This window comes from Drosophila rhopaloa, unplaced genomic scaffold (assembly GCF_018152115.1).
Source record: "Drosophila rhopaloa isolate 14029-0021.01 unplaced genomic scaffold, ASM1815211v1 contig_155, whole genome shotgun sequence".
Lineage (NCBI taxonomy): Eukaryota > Metazoa > Arthropoda > Insecta > Diptera > Drosophilidae > Drosophila > Drosophila rhopaloa.
In genome coordinates this window covers 7008320-7026192 of record NW_025335034.1, presented here as the reverse complement: position 1 = coordinate 7026192, position 17873 = coordinate 7008320, and the positions used below count along the sequence as shown (strand labels likewise).

The 17873-nt window shown below is 40.8% G+C and overlaps 1 protein-coding gene across 2 annotated transcripts in view; it reads right to left on the bottom strand.

Moving 5' to 3' along the window:
• Positions 1-6721: 6721 nt before the first annotated feature.
• Positions 6722-17873, bottom strand: part of LOC108053877 — a 32172-nt gene continuing 21020 nt past the window's right edge. For both annotated transcript variants that reach the window (XM_017136598.2, XM_017136599.2), the window contains exons 5-15: positions 14017-14130; positions 13800-13937; positions 13548-13685; positions 13379-13467; positions 12811-12938; positions 12617-12736; positions 12404-12549; positions 12165-12339; positions 11801-12105; positions 9544-9741; positions 6722-9480 (exon numbers count right to left, since the gene is read on the bottom strand). In XM_017136598.2, the coding sequence (XP_016992087.2) occupies positions 9383-9480; positions 9544-9741; positions 11801-12105; positions 12165-12339; positions 12404-12549; positions 12617-12736; positions 12811-12938; positions 13379-13467; positions 13548-13685; positions 13800-13937; positions 14017-14130 (1649 nt within the window). In that variant the 3' untranslated portion in view covers positions 6722-9382. The remainder of the gene's footprint in view (positions 9481-9543; positions 9742-11800; positions 12106-12164; positions 12340-12403; positions 12550-12616; positions 12737-12810; positions 12939-13378; positions 13468-13547; positions 13686-13799; positions 13938-14016; positions 14131-17873) is intronic.

Here is a 17873-nt window from a genome sequence, read left to right as displayed (position 1 = left end):
TTTCTTATAGTATTCAAGTATTCAAAAGTTTGTCATAAATAAGCGAAAATTTATGACAAACTTTTGAATTTTAGATTCGACTTTTTTTTTCTTAAGGGTAACTTTCCAGAAACATACAAAATCGGTTCTCTTGTTTAAAGTTTAAAATTTTGTTTATATATGGGTCGATTTTGTTTTTTTTTTAATAATCAGTAATTAACTCTGGATCTGGCCCCTAGCAAAAGAATTATAAAACGTAATCTCTTGTTGTGTCTGTGTCTGATCAAAAATGAATGGAAAACACAAAAAAATAAAGAACTTAAAACTATCAAATCATTATTAGTAAATTAATAAAAAAAACTATATAATTTTAATGGTATTGATCTTTAATTTTTTAAACACCGGCAGACTAGTCTTGACAAATTACTTGTAAATTTCCGTTAAAAGCTCTTTCCTGCTGTCGAGGGACGATAGTTAATGCAAATAGTTTTTTGTACATCTAATTTATTATTTGAATTGTATAGATTTTAAGCCCTACAATGAACGGGCTTGCCACAGAAACACACATGCGCGATGGTCAGCGCCCTACCTGCCAGGTTACCTTACTTATCACACACTTTTCCCCAGTGATAACAGTAAAGGGCAGTCATTATAACATCTTCCTTGAGTCACAGAAGCCTGCCACCTACCTCTAGTAATGACAGGCAGATAGCAAGCGCTCACCTATATACATCGAAGGTAACCGTCTGCTATATATGCTATATATCTCCCTCCAGTGGAAATATGGACAAAAGCTGACTTTGAATCCATGTTTGCTGCATTAGGCAAAAAATTTATTCCTGGAGGAGATTAGAATGCCAAGCATGTATGGTGGGGTAATTGAAGAGCCTGTACCAAAGGTAAACTGTAGCAAGAAGTCATTATGAATGGACAATACCAAGTTCTGGCTACGGGATAGCCCACTTCCTACTCCTACAACCTCTGGTAGCACCGTCAGGGTACACCATGGGCAGGCTAACGCTCCACAAACTCTAGTCGGACCACTCACCGATTTTGGCTGAGCTGAATACCACGTCGTTGAGAAAACCACAACGATCACGACTACTTGCCCACGGTGCTGACATAAATGTATTCAAAGCCCACCTTAAACAGCTGATCGAGGTTAATATGCAAATTTTAGAGGCGTTAAATATTGATAATGCCATCAGCCTTTTCATGAGCAACTAAACCAGGCTGCTGAGCTTGCTGCACACAGAAATCTGACGCTCCCAGACCACTCCAGTTAACACCCAAAATTGTGGCACTGCTTGAAATGAAGAGTTAGAATGGCATATGAGAGAAATGGAGATTACCGAATCCAACAGATACACAGTAGGCCGGCCAACTGTTTACATGAGGCTGCTGAATGAACCATTCGACTTCTACCAGATCAAGCTTTGCAGTTCCTTGTGTTGATATACTTTCCGAAAGCCTGCAAATCGGCGAGTATAATTATGATACTTAAGCTTGGAAAACTGCCGACAGATCTGGACTCGTTTAGGCCCATTAGTCCATTCCCATCTCTGGTGAAAATTATGGAAAGGCTGATCCTAAACAGTGTACTCACTTTTAAGAATGTTACCAGACCGATCCCGAAATTCCGACTACAGCACGGCACTCCTGAGAAGCTACACAAAGTAGTTAACTTTGTGTTAGAAGCCCTGGAAAATAAGGAGTACACAGTGGCTGCTTTTCTTGACATTGAACTGGCACCCTGTACAAACCGAAGAGACTGTTCACGCCTCAGCTGTTCCAACTTTTAAAAAGTTTCCTGTAAGAACGCTCATTCCGCATTTTCGCAGGAGTGCCCAAGGTAGCGTCCTTGGCCCTACCATATACTCCATCTTCGCTTCGAAAATGCCAACTCACACACCAATCACTGAAGTTTAAAGAATCTTGGCAGCCACATTTGCACTGCAAGAATACCTGGATGCATTTCAGCAATGGGTCAGTCCCCGGGTAGAACATAGGAATGCAACATTCTCCCAGACGAAGTAACCGGTTGACCCCTACTACCGGCGTGGGTAATGTGACATTAGTGCTGATCCCACCTAACTGGGTCGGTGAGAGTAGTACGGCACAAATGGCGCCGCCATCTTGAAAAGTAGCTCTCATTGTACGCCATTTTGTGCAAAAAGTGACGCGCATGGAATGCCCAGGTGTCGGCATCAACACCTTGTGCGTTTACTGGGACAACTCAAGCGTACAACTGTACGGACCTTGAGAACAAGCAACGCTTGCTGAAGGCTCTGACGGATAATGCCCGTGAGACCGTCACGACTCTTCTGATCCATCCAAATAACGTCAGCAGCGTGGTGGAGCAGCTGCCCTTTATGGCCGACCGGAACAACTTTCACGCAGCCAGCTAAACGGTATACGAGAGGTGCCCCCATTAGGGAGCACAACCTATCGAAGATTATTTCCTTCGCAACCTGTGTGGGTAACCTCACAGCCAACTTGCAGTCAGCAAAGGCAGATCAGCACTTGGAGAATCCAATCTAATGGAACACTTGTGGCCAAGCCAAGCTCCCTACCAGTAAACGATTGGAGTGGGCAAAACATGCTGTTACGATCAAGCCATTCCAAACCATTTTGGATATTAGTACGTGCTTGATGTTGTAAGCGAATGTGGTGTGCACTATTGTGGACGTTGAAAGGAGAAAACCTAGGCGTCGACTACTGCATGCAAGCATCATTCCGGAGCAACGTACCCAACAAGAGGGTCGCCCCAGAGGTAGTCCATTTTGTGGAGGACAACAAGCAGTCTGGGACTGCAGGGAATTCAACGGAGCTTCGCTGCCGGATAGGGTGAGGTATGTGCGAAGGCATTGACTATGCTTTACTTGCCTACGAAGTGGTCACATGACTAGATCCTGCAACTCGCATTATAAGTGTCAATGCAACGGATATCGGAAGAGGCACCACCGTCCGCTACATTTAGCAGATAACAAGCAGAGATGGTCACCGCAATGAGGCTGCCACGGAAGCTACAACGAGGGAAACCAGTGGACAGCAGACTTTGAGACTTAGCCCAAACAGAGGGGCCCTGCAGGCAGCGGAAGCGTCCGTACAGAAAATTAAAGTTGTGTCGCCAAAAAATTTAGGCCTACGGGAGCAGTCAAGCCCATCATCGACCGTCATTATGTCGATTACTATGTGGACAGCTTTGCTACGGAGAGCGAGACCATGAGCGTATCTACCCGAGTGAAGGAGATGCATGCGAACGCTGGATTCGAGTTTTCGTCCAGCTCACTAGTTGTGGAAACTGCACTGGGCCCACCAGGACTAGTTTTAATCGAACGACGATCGTGTCCCTACTAAAAGGTGGTACTTAAGCTTGTTCATGGCTACGTTCGATCCCCTGGGATTCCTTTGCTGCCTCATAATAACGGCGGAGTTATTGTTACGAGAGTCTTGGATGCTCTGCATTTGAGGGAGACCATTTGTACGAGAATAACAACGCACTTAAGCTTCGTTTATAATAATGTATGCCGGCAGAAGCGATATTAGAGGGCTGAAGCAATACATAGATGAGCATGGAGTTCTGCTCGCCTACGGTAAAATTGCTGCCTTATTGTGTACTTACAGTGCAAGGAGGCCGATAATTCTGTTACATCGGGACAGTCTTACGGAGATGATGGTGCACCATGTTCACACCAAGATGAAGCATTAAATTGTGGATGCTACGATTGCAGAGATCCGGACCAGAATCTGGTCACGAAACTGAGGCGTGTACTACAGAAGCTTATCTTTGTATGCAACTTGTGTAAGTTGCAACGAGAGCGGCCGACGCCGCCAATTATGGGACCTTTGCCAGGAGATCGCTTGGAGGCCAATTAATGGCCGTTCAAGAAAACTGCACTGTATTATTTTGGTCCACTGATGGTGACCGTGGCTTGACGATCAGGGCGATACATCTAGAAGTGGTGCATGACGAAAGAATCCAGAATGAGCTTTCAGGCAGAGGCATTGAATGGTGCTGTGGTTCAAGAAAGTTCTGCGTCACACATTGAAAGAGGTGGCGCCACGGGATCACATACTGGAGAGCTTATTGATCAAGGCGGAGAATCTAGTGAATTCGCATCCTAATGATTTGCTCAAGGGATTGTCTAACTTGCCGGATACGCCGGGCGAGGATGTGGACCTGAGCTATTTACTGAACACTTTATTGATCGAGGCAAAGAATGTAGTGAATTCGCATCCTAATGATTTGCTCAAGGGATTGTCTAACTTGCCGGACACGTCCAGCAAGGATGTGACCTGACCTATTTACATCCAAGGAGTTGTCCGATTACTGAGGAAGGAGGAGGTGGGTTTTGGAGTACCTGCCTGCGCAGGTACTGCGAGAAGTGGTGCTGAGACGATTCGCCAGGGTGGCTTAGTAGCCGTCTGGTATATTATTTGAATTGTATTGATATTGAGCCTTAGAATGAACGGGCATATTTTGGCCGCCATAGATTAAAGCTTTCGCATTGTCGCGTGGTTAGAGCAGAAGTTTTAAGTTTTATTTTATTATTTTAATACTTTTTTCCGTTTTTATTAATTTAAGTAATTTTAAAACACGAAATATGTATATATTAGCAGTTCCTGTGACTAAATTAATCACGACACATCGATAATATTTTAGCTATATGTATTGACTAAGGACAAAAAGAACCCAGGATTCTAACCCTTCTAGACACCTTAGAAAAAACAAGAATTTTATATACCCTTGCAGTTGTTTATTACCAAAACGAAGGAGCTATGTCGATTGTGCGCTGCATTTTGCCATCGTTTCTACGCGGCTATATGATATTGTTATCCGAAATTGAAATTGAAATGTAATCGTTCTGTAATAACTGCAAGGGTATATAAACTTCGGCTGTCCGAAGTTTGCTTTCCTTTCCTTTCTTAATTTAGTTTTTCCGATTGTTCCTATGGCAGCTGTATGATATAGTCGCCCGATCCGGAGCGTTCCGACTTATTACTACCTGTAATAGAAAGACAACTTTTGGGAAAGTTTCAAGCAGATTTCTTTAAAACTGAGGGTCTAGTTTGCGTAGACGGACATAGCTGGATCGACTCACCTGGTGATGCTGATTAGGAATATATATACTTTATAATGTCGAAAATGTCTTCTTCTTTACTGCGTTGCAAACTTTTGACTGAAATTATAATACCCTCTGCAAGGGTATACAAAGGGTGTACCGCTCAAACCTTTTTGTAAAGTAAGTGATGAGACATTAACTTGTATCACTAACTATACAACATATGTTGTATGATTAGTGCTTGTATGCATCCAAATACGGTTAAACTGATGATTCTGATTAATATTTATATCATTATTGAACTATACTTCTAAAATTTAAAACTTGAATAAACATTTATGCCTATCAATATCTCTCATTAAATCTAGCTTGATAGTTGTTTAGCTTTAATTCTTAAACTTGTCAAGAATGACCCGGGAAGGTCCATACAGATTGATAGAAAAGCTCAAATAAAACGTCGGTTCGAACTAATCATCTGAATTAGATGCGTGCTCATCTAGTCTGGATGAAATTAACTTGAAATAATCAAAAATCCCTTTCTATTATTTTGAATACAATAATAAAATGCTCATTGTTTAGTGGAAAAACATTCATAACTTTTAACAACTCCAAATTGACTTTACCGGCACTATAACCTTGAAACACGGTGAAAAGAAGAAGGAAAGCTTGACCTGCTTTCTCCAAAAGCTCGTCCGGATATCTTGATTTCTGACCTTCCCTCACAAACATATTCTGTACCATCTGACATTTAAGCCCATCCAAACACTTTTTAAGTTTTCCATTTAGTGGTTTGATAGCATAAACTTTATCTTTATGGGTTGCACTTTTTCCGGGATAAAGTTACGGCAGGACTGGCAATAAATTCCATAGGGGGACTAAAAAATAGCCGCAGAATAAAAAAATTGGCTGTAATCGATCGATCGGAGCAAATACCGGTCGAGAGGTATCGCTTTATATAAGAGGATTGCATACCACTTTGAGAAAATCAAGATCCTTTGGAGAGAAAGTGTGAAAGTGTAAAAATTCCAATTTAGAAAACTGGATCTCATGGTTGCATTCTTCTTGAAATTTCACTCCGAATGACTCCCAACTACGATGCTCTGACCAAAAGTTATTAAATATGCAAGGTTTTTTACATTTTTTTTTGTAAAATAAAAAAGGTCTATGTAAGCATCAAATCGAGTATTAAGGGTCCTGGAATCAGTTTAACTTTGTTAAACAGCTTGATAAAAAAGTTCAGATACAAATCGTTAAAAAGGTTTTTTATGGGCTATTTACATATTCATAGCCTTATTTCTCGATGTATAAATTATAGCCAAGAGTTACTAACTTCACGTTCTGTGTTCACGCTTAACCTTTTTTTTTTTGAAACGTGATATCTTTCTAGTCTCAAGTCCTTTGAGATTACCAACTTTTCATTTATAACACATTTTTCTTTAAAAAATCGCGTTGGGTAGTTAGTCAGCACTAAAAATGAATTTCGGTCAGTTTTTGCAACAAGAATTTTTTATCAGTTTTAGGGCGAGATTTTTATAGCCAATCATTCAGTATTAGGAAAATAAATAGTATTTTTAATAGTATTTTTTCATGTGAGATAAAAACACACTTTTTTAGTTTTAATTATTTTGTATTTGTATTTATATTAGCTTAAAAACAAATCCAAACAAGATAAGAACACAGTATTCAAAACATTTAATTATTGACGAAAATTGCATACATTTTCTTCACACACATGAACTAAACCGACGGCATAATTTCTTTCGTTTACCTTCTGCTTGTTGCTCTTGTTAAAATAGACAATTAAAATGATTTATAAAATCGCTTTGAATATAAAAATCACTTAAATCTAATGCTTAGCGTTCACACTCAGATGGAGCAGCCACGCCCACAAGCTGAGCCTGGCCGCCCATCACACATAAGTCGGTCGACTGCAGTTGGCCATACACAAAAATTGGATAAAAATTCAAGCGTTGCTTCATCTATTTACAAAAATATGTTTGCACGTTTATGTTTGGTTTGGGTTTATCTTTTGTTTTACGTTTATTTAAATAGCAGTTTTTAGAAACATTCGAATACATTTGTGGAGACCGTTTGGAACATCAATAACACGCAAAGATTCTGACAATGACACGAGAACAAAAAAAAGGCTGGAGCTGCGTCAGAAATCGAAATTTGGTTGGCTTGAGGGACGGGGACAGAAAAGTGTCTCAGTTTAACAATTGCAAAATAAACCAGAATAGCGGCTACTGAACGGAATTTGAGTTTTATGGGGGATGGGCCAACAAATGACCTTGACTTGAAGTATTATTCGATATTTCGTTTGATTCATGTGGCTTCTGCTTTAAAATGATTTTATAATTATTTAATATGCTCGTATTTATGTTTTAAAAGCTGACAACAAATGGAAATGCCTATTTAGAGAGGTACACTCAAAAAAAGTTTCAAGCACAGCGGCTGTTACTCCGTCCGATCATCATTGTACATTTTGTACATCACGACTACTGATTTGTCTGGCCACAACGATATGGAGTGCTGCTGTTTCTGCCCATTCCGGTTCCGATTCCGTTTTCCTAGTGTATTCCTATTGGTTGTCGGACACTTTTTGCCTGCTGTTCAAATTTATATTTCATTATCTTTGTATTTTTATATAAGTGTGTCTGAATGTATACATAGTACTTAGAAAGTAACCCTTACGTTCTGTACGCGACTGTGCATGCTCGTGTCCTGTCCACCAAGTCGCCGGTTCCCTAGCCATAATCCTTCCGTCCTTTAGCTAACTAGCATTTAGTTACATATGTATACACCGTACCGCGTACCGGGGTCAATTCGCATTACATTCGCTATTTACATGGAACTCAAAGTTACGCTTCATAAATTTTGACTAGTTGCCTTGAAGGGGTCTCTCTCTCTCTGCTTATGTCCTTGCTACTCCTTAATTGGTTACTCAATACTCGATACTCATTATTAGTTCGCTTAGGTTTTGGAATTTGGGCAAAATGCTTGCTTACTACATCGAGAGAAAAATGCTAATTGTTGAAATCCTTTGGATACACTTGATCATCATTAATTCCTTATTCGAACTCTAGCATATGTTGTCTGGCTGTTTCTTCTGCTACCCCAGTTGTTGTGCTTCTATCAGAGATTTGCACAGTTGTTTATTCTAGACCTATATCACCGCTTAATTGTCTTAAACACTCTAATTATTTTAGCTTCCTTCGCTACCGACCTGACACCGTCCTTCTTCCTTTCGTTTGGTTGAGTCGTGAGTTGATTTGTGTTGTGTCTTACAAAGTTAGTTGATTGATTATGAAAGTGGTGTGCCTCTACTTATCAAAGTTGCTCGAATTTCTCACCTTTTCTTACATGCCTAGGTATTTTTGCTTGCCAGTATATATAACTATTACAATGAATCATACAATATATGCGTACTTTGCAAGGTATTAATTATGTATTATGAAACCAATGCGATCCTATGCAAAATGTTATTCATTATAAGTACGTAAGTACTCGGTTGTATGTATGTACGATTTTCCGTTTTTTGTACATAAAAATATATTGTATATTTATGCCATATAAGTATGCCGAGCTGTACGCTGGATAATAATCGAGTGACCAACTATAGGCCATTTGCTTCTTTGTACATTTTGAAAGCATCGCGAAATCGGACTTCCTCCGAATACATTTTGTCTTTATATATAGTTAAAACTGTCCGGCCTTCGTCCTGTGTTTTATATGTACTTTGTTGTAGGAAACATGTTGAAAATTATATAAAAAATACATGTCATAAAACTCACTACAAGGTGGTTTCAAAAAAACAAAACGAAGAAGCTTTTAGCTTGTATTCGTATAGTTCTGATGTCTTTTCTCTGGTTTGTTTTATATTCTCAATGCTTATTGAGTAATCGTACTATAAATAAATAGCATTTGCTGCAAGTATGCGTTAATAGTGGCGCTACTTTTAGTAATAGACGCGTTTTACTAGGCCTAATACAAATAGCGCTGATCTAAGGCTGTATTGCAAACCATTTTCCATATTGTGTGTGCTTCTGCTCGTCTTAATTTATCGAAATCTTGTTTATTTTAAGCACTTAGAACTAAACAAAAGTGCGTATCATTACTAAAGAAAAACAATACATTATATACAGCCAAACCAGTGCGACGTGGTTCGAAATCGCCTTACACATACTACACGAAATATACAATAAGTCTTAGATGTGTCTTGTATACATGTCGATCATAATGGGTTTTGGTTTTGGGGAAGTAGTGTTGTATACGTAGCGCTTTGGCTTGTCACGCGTAGATGCCTATGTGAAGTTGTAGTTTATGCCATTAGTCCCTCAGCTATGCAGATGAAGCCAAGACGCCATCACCACCAGGAGCAGCCAGCTGGCCAGATGACCCTGTGCGGCACTGGCGCCAGTTTCGCCACATTTACCTGCGATTGAATATTTCGAACGTTAGTTTTCCGGAAATCCTGGTTATTTCTGGATCTACTCACCCAAAACTGACAGATTGGCCTCCAAGTGATGATCGGGTGGTTTCTGAGTGCCTCGATAGCAGGCATCGCCCACGACCAGTTTGGCAGCGGTGCCTTCCGTGGGTCGATAGGTCAGGCACACTCCGTGCTTGCTGCCCTTGTGGCGAGCTATGATGTAGAAGGTGCTGTTCTCACTCCAAGATCCGTGGCAGGAGTACTCTGCAAATGTAATTAAAATGGGGTCTTACTTATTTATTCCGCCGCAAATGGATTAATACTGGGCAACAAACTTAACCTAAAACTTTAACTTAACATACAACAAGAAAGGAAAGCTAACTTCGGGCGGAGCCGAAGTTGATATACCCTTGCAGAATACTCTGTAAATTATATTCTCCAGAATTATTCATATGATGCCTTCTTAATACTCATAAAAAATCCCAACTTCCTAACTTTAAAAACACCAAAGTTATGGCATTTCCAATCGTTCAGTTATATGGCAGCTATAGGATATATTCATCCGATCCTAATGAAGTTTGGTAGGTCGGATTGATTGGCCAAAAATAAAACCCATAGAAAATCCCAACTTCCTAACTTTACAAACACCAAAGTTATGGCATTTCCGATTAATCAGTTATATCGCAGCTATAGGATATATTCGGCCGATCCTTATGAAGTTTAGTAGGTCGGATTGATTGGCCAAAAATAAAACCCATAGAAAATCCCAACTTCCTAACTTTACAAACACCAAAGTTATGGCATTTCCGATTAATCAGTTATATGGCGGCTATAGGATATAGCCGGCCGATCCTTATGAAATTTGGTAGGTCGGATTGATTGGCCGAATATAAAACACAAAGAAAATCCCAACTTCCTGACTTTACAAACACCAAAGTTATGGCATTTCCGATCAATCAGTTATATGGCAGCTATAGGATATAGTCGGCCGATCCCGGCCGTTCCGACATATATACTGCGTGCAAAGGAAAGAAGGGTGTGTGCAAAGTTTTAATTCGATATCTTTAAAACTGAGAGACTAGTTCGCGTAGAAACAGACAGACGGACAGACGGACATGGCTATATCAACTCAGGAGGTGATCCTGATCAAGAATATATATACTTTATAGGGTCGGAGATGCAGCTATAGGATATAGTCGGCCGATCCCGGCCGTTCCGACATATATACTGCGTGCAAAGGAAAGAAGGGTGTGTGCAAAGTTTCAATTCGATATCTTTAGAACTGAGAGACTAGTTTGCGTAGAAACAGACAGACGGACAGACAGACGGACATGGCTATATCAACTCAAGAGGTGATCCTGATCAAGAATATATATACTTTATAGGGTCGGAGATGTCTCCTTCACTGCGTTGCACACTTTTCACCAAAATTCTAATACCCTTTGCAAGGGTATAATAATTCCTAAGGTTCATAAGGTAACCCTGACTGGAAAAAAATGAAATTGGTGTAGAATTGGTTTCACATTCCAAACATTGTTTTTATGGATGTATAGGTTGACATTCTCATATTAATATTTTGATAAATAGAACAACAGCAAAAGAATTTTTTTTAAAATTTAAATTTAATTTTTTTATTTTTTTATAGGAGCCCTATGATATATATGACCGATTTTAAACCGTTATTCCAAAGTATTTAAATATTACCAAATCCCAAAGTACAAAGAAAAAATTAAAAACAACAAAGATATAACTTTTTACATTTTTTTTCTGGTTGTTCCCATGGGAGCAATATGATATAGTCGCCCGATCGGATTTGTTCCGTCTTCCGAAAGACAACTTTTGGTAAAGTTTAAAACTGAGGGACTAGTTTGCGTAGAAACGGACGGACAGTCGGATGGGCGGACGGACATACTCACGGACGGGCGGACGGACCTACGCACGGACGGGCGGACAGATGGACGGATGGACAGACCGACAGATGGACGGATGGACATAGGTCGGAAATGTCTCCTTCACTGCGTTGCAAGCTTTTGACTGAAATTATAATACCCTCTGCGAGGTATAAAAACTGAAGTTTTATATCAACTAGAGTACGGATTATTGTCAATACTAAAAAGTATAATTTATTTCACCAAATAACTAGTATCTTACATACAAAATCCTTTTTTAACTTACTGATTAGATAGGTGCAAAAAAATAAAAACATATATTCTAAAAATCTATTCATAAATCGTTTTTATCATTTAATTCATAGAAAAATCTATTTCCAAATTGAATACCATAACCTAGTCTTAAGCATCAAGCTTGCGCTAAGTTGACTTACCCTCTTCCCCATCCACGCTGCACAATGGACTGACGTCGATCAAGTTTTCCGCCGTACATCCCACCCAAAGCTGCCGCTGGGCATTGTAGTTGGGCACACAGCCCGGTACATCTCGTCGATTCCTCGTGGCTACAAATCCCACGCTCGTATCGCTGCTGTTGACCTTTTCCAGGACCAACGCCTGCTGCTGCTCCTGCGGATCCTTGGGTGCGTTGCGTCGACTGCGAACTGGCAGGCCTCGGGTATTGGCATGCCAAGAGCCGCGCTCCATGCGCTCCGCGTTCCGAAAACTCAGCGAACTGTGTCTGTAACCACGGAAATAGATTGAGAAATGCCAGAGGTGGCGGCCATGAAGCGTACGTACCCCTTATGCCCGAAATTTCCCGAGTCAGCGCCCTCGTGGTGATGATGTCCGTGGCCCAGATGCGACTTGCCATTGTGGTTGCGCTTGTGGCGCGTGGCCAGATACGGCGGTCCGATGGCGCCTCGTAGCATGTAGATGCCCTCCATGGGACAAATGGCCAGATCCGGGTTGCTGGCTAAAAAGCGACATAAACAAACGTTTGACAAGACTCGCGGAGGAGGTAGGTCGGTGCAGTTTACCCAGCAAGGTAATGTAGGCCATCTTGTTGATGTCAAAGTGATCCGGTGCACAGGCGTCCTCCAGGCGAATGGCCGGCTTGCCCGTCTGTATCTCGATGACGAACGTGTCCCGGCGGTAGAACATCATGCACATGAATCCCGATTGGCTGCGGGCGCGAAAGGGAGTGGACATTGAATTCGAGGGGAGGGCATTTTCAATTTGGGGCCACTTACCACCCGGTGGTGTAGTGCACCACGGCCATCATTTCGGTCGGGGTCTGTTTATTTATTTGCTCGCAGAGCGCACGTGTCTCCATATAGCCGTTGGGCTTAATAATGTGCACGGACCCGTCGCTGCAAAATGAAAACGGTTGTGTTCTGGCTCCGTTTCGGCTGACAACTTGGCCGCAGGCCTGATTGCTACTCACTTGGAATGATAATTGTAGACGGCATTGCCCATAAGGGCATGCCAGTGGCGCGGACCCTTGAACCAGGCCGGGAAGTCGCAGCGCTCGGCGATGGGGGGTTTTCGCAGTGACATGATACGTGAGCCAACCTGTGGGCGGGAGTTAGTTGGATTAGGAGTTGGGTGTGGCCAGGCAGCACTCAAATAAAACGATGGTAAGGAGAGCACACGAAATTTTTATTGATCTTCATAGCAGAGCCATTGGGGTATATGAGCTGCTCTTTGCATACAAGATTTATATTTACTTCAATGCAAGAAAAACAAAAGTGAAGAGAAAGTGAACTTTTATTTCTTGCATTATATTTCGCTAGCTTTATTTTAGACAACTGAACTATTGATTTTAACACAAACGATAAAATAAACTTTTCGAACATAGAGATTACTGAAAATGTACACTCTATTTAAAGCCCATTTAGAAGAAAATCCGTTTTAATATCAAGGAAAAAATTTGTCTCAGTGCAGCTAAGTGAAAATGACAGATGAACGGGGTGGGGCACTGGAGCTGGGGCAGAGGCTTCGAAAATGCTTACCTCGGCACTGTCTAAGCCATTGCAAGTGGCGTCGCCGGATTGGGCCAGCTTATATTCGGCATCCTTCGAGCTGAGCATGCTGGGGCCGCCTGCAAAGGGTACGAATGTACGGGTATTAGGGCTCAAACAAAAGTTCATCCTGTTTGCCCGGGGGCTGGTTGCTGCTTACCCATCAGCGAGGAGATTTTCTCGTAGACAAAGCAGCGATAGCGCTCCTCGTTCGAAATGGCGTGATGGTGAGAGACCAGGCCGACCAAGTAGCGTGAGTTGCCATCCTTCCAGGTTGCCAGGCACGTCAGCTCCTCAACTGCAGCCGGAGCACCGAAAAGGAAGGAAGGAAGGATGTTCGTCTTGAGATCCGGCCATACAGGCAATGCCAGGCCAGGCAAGGCGATGAGTCATTGTCACCGGCGAGACTTACCCGTACTCTCGGTGCCCTGGACATCGGGACAGGCCTGGAAGCTCAACAGGAGGCGGCTCTCCTCCGTGCAGCTCTCAATGTTGGACACTGGCGACTTGCACTCTCCGTGGCCCCGGTTATACGTGAAGATGAAGGGTCCTGCGGGCGAAAAGGTATAGGGTTTAGGGTAAAGTAGCCCCCTGCGTCCCTGAAATGCTCCTAGTTCGTTCCTACTCACCCTTGAGCGGGCACTTGACCGGTTCGGCGCTCTCCCGGAAAAGCGAGTAAAGCAGGGCATCGCCCGGAATCTGGTCGCAGAGATTCTGTAAAGTCTCACGGCCCTTGCAAAAGTCTGGGGGACATGATTATTTTAAAAGCACAAATAAAAATTCAATTAATGCAAATCGCAAATTAGGTGGTCGTTGAACACAGAACACACAGAAGGAGGAAAAATAGTAGAAGTAGTGGTAGTAGTAGCAGTATTAGTAGTAGAAAGTTGTAAGGTTTAGTGGGAGCAGAGTAGGTGGTAAGTAGTAAACTGTACTAAGAATAGCAAAACATTAAAGTAAGGGCATGGTTGAAAGGAAATCAAATCTACAAAGGCTAGGGATGTGAAAAATATGTTTTATATCTTTTATTTTTTTGTTCAACTTTTGTTGAGTGCCGCACTGGAAGCTGCGCGGCTGATGGGAATTCTGCTCCGTCAGGGCCATCGCCAAGCACGCCATTTAAATTGCACAGAAATTTGTTTAATTAAGTGGCCGCTGATGCTGATGGTCCGGGAGAAAATTGCGCACATATATGACGAAATGAAGCATTAAATCAGCAGAAATGTCGCAAACCGAGCGCTGCGAGTTGCTTGCTGCGTGCAAAGGCAAAACCAAGAGGCAAGTTGCCACCGCGGTCATGCCCCCAGTTTCGAGCTTCAAGTGCGGCACAGAGTGGAGAAACAACAACAATTTCTGAGGAAATGTGTAAAAAGCAGCGGTAAGTACAATACATAAGTAAGATAAGTATGTAAGTTCCAGAAAAACAAAAAAGCAAACAAACCGAAGGCGGTAAGGAACAACAAACCAAAGACTTATGACGTTCACAGAAATAACTTAAAGACAAGAGTTTTTCATTTTCAGCGGCGCTTCCTTGGGCTGTGGAATTGCACTGCCCAACTTCTGTATTTTAAACTCAACTGAAAGGCACGACACGTTCAAAAAAAAAGAACCAAAAAGCAAAAACACACACTTGGTTCATCTTGTTCTCCCGCCTCTGAAACCAAAAGCAAGGATCTGGATTGGGAGTCGGATTGGATGGGGTTGGGGGTTTTGGGAAATGGGAAATGGGCGGAGAAACAGAGGCGGTTAAGGTTGTAAAATAATGTTAGTGCCTGGTAGGGCCGTATATAGGGTATTTGTTGCTAGAGCAAGCATAACATTTGAAATAACTTAAAAAATAACAACAAACATTTACTCATGATGAATAAATTGGGTAATCGGTAGTTTCTGGTTTTATGGCAAACGCGAGAGATATATATGTGGCATATATATGTTCTTTTGGTAAAGGGTCCTCTCTTTTTTCATTTTCTTTTTTTCTTTTTTACTGGTAAGATGTGTAGAGTTGTTGTAAAAGTTAATTGTAACTAAAATCCGTTTCGTATAAGTATACACTAACAGATACAGATATGGGCATAATATATACAAAAACACATTCAGGCATTGGTCTCAACAGTACAACATGTTTACAGCTAAAAAGGCACACAACAAACGGTATCGTATTTGGTTTTTGTTTAATTTTTCTTTCAACAAATTGAATTGTTTCAGTTTGTTCTTTAGCAATACACATTCTACGGCAAGTAACTCAAAAACAGGCACACGCAGAGTCGCAAAAAGAGGTAACAAATTATGAGAAAAATACCAATTATGTGTGTGTTGTGGTGTAAAAAGCCAGGATATGCAGGATACACACGGGTGTAATCGACTGTATGGGGGGTTGAGTTTTCGAGACAGGCCTTGTGGCGTTTTTGAGTAATGATTGTAATTAAGTAGCAACTACACTTTATGAGCTATACAAGGCACAAAAGAAAGGTGTAGGGTGGGCGTGGCAGTGTCTGGGTGTGTGAGTGTCGTGTGTCTGTGTGTGGGTGTCGGATGTTTTTCATATTACTTTTTTAGTGTGAGTATGTGTGCGTGTAATGGTCAAATATTACGGAGAAGCGTTTGTAGCATATATATGCGAGTATATCATGACAAGGCAAAAAACGACATTACAGACATGAAAAAAACGTAAGAAAAAAATGTAAAATAAATTATAATACTTTTGCAGTTGGTTTTCGGTATTCTTTTTACGATTTATTTTTTTTTTTTTTTTTTTGTTTTTGGTTTTGTGGTCGGACCGACCGTTAAGCGCAGAGTTATATTAGATAGCCGGACTAAATTACAGTAGAGCAGTGGCCCAAAACATTCTAACGCACACGCACAACGAACAACACTTAGAACGAACGCAATGATAAATGAGAGACACACACAGCTAGAAAGAAGAAGGAACAAAGGATTGAACCAACTAACGAACGAACGAACAAACGACACAATCGTAACTTATGAGTAACCGAGAGCAGAAATTGTTGAGTTTCATGTTAAAATTACATTAATTAAATTACACACATGTATGTACAGAACGGAGGGAAAACTGAAAACTGAATAGAAACTAATTAGACAGCAACAAAGCAACTCAAGAAACCAAAAACAACCGATAAGGAACAGAACTCAAAAGGACACAAACACGGACACACAGAAAAGGAAAGAACAACACAGAATGGTGAACCCATAGAGCAAATAGTAGTACGAATAGTAGTAGTAGGGTAGTAGTAAGGTAAAGTAGTAGTAGGTTGTTAGGTTAGGTAGAATGTAGTAAGAAGAAAGTACAATAAGTAATTGATAAATGAGACAATTATACTAGCGGTCACCGGGCAGCCCATCCCAACATTTCATCATCATATACAAAGATGTACTCGATATATATTCGTGGCTAAATATATATCACTTTTCTTTCATTTTTGGTTGTGGTTCGTATTTTTTTTTCTCATAGGCATGTGCAAAGGAGCACAAAATTTTGCTGAAATCCTTTCTTGTTTTTGACATTCACGAAATTGAATTAGAAAACAAAGTATGACAGAGAGTAGGTAAAAGTATTGAGCACATGGCTTTCTATACAGATGTGTCTCGAGTTCGCTTTCGTAGGCTCTATGGAAACAAATGATTTTTCCTGTTTTTAATCCTTTTTATTAAAGCGAAAACAGAAATCAAAAGCGGGAGTTGTGAGGGATTGTGGTGGGGATATCGGGTGCGGTTGGGTGCATTTTGGGGATCGGACAACTGAAAGAAACTTAACAAACCGTTAAATGAAATTCGAAAGGCATTCTTTGAAATGGAATGGGCGTTTGGGTTGTACGATTTCCAAGAGCTTGGCAGACTTGATCTGATTAAGAAAAACAAGGCAAAGAATTATTTCGAAAACATTATTAACCATAATAAGGAGATTTACAAACCGTTCGCTCGGATCACAATCAAATTTTAAGTTTTAAGTGAGGAAATAATGGTAAACTTAGAGTTATGGGGAATATATTACAAGTGTGTTTATGTACATATCTTCATGCACCGCTACCAATCTTGGAAATCCTACTTTTAGCTTCGTCACAAGCCGAAGCTTCTGATTTGGGTTTATCTTTATTTTGTTGGGTTTAGTTTCGCTCGCTCATGGTTTTACTGTACAAAGTTGATGATGATTTTTTGTTAGCAGTGGATTAATATAAACATTAATAATCATAATCATGTACAAATACAAAGAGTTATATATAATATTCAAAAAACAAAATCAAAGCGTCTCAATTGGTGACAACGAACAGTATCTCAAAAGTAAACTGAAAATGAAATCAATCAGTAGTAAATATGTATGTAAGTATGTATGTACCAACAAACAAACACAATTAAATATCTGTACAAGAGAATATATGGAATTTGGACCTTTATTTACAGCGTTGTGTGTTATTGTCATTGTTCATATTCACATTTATACAACAGTCGTTTACGTTGAGGTTGTTGCTTC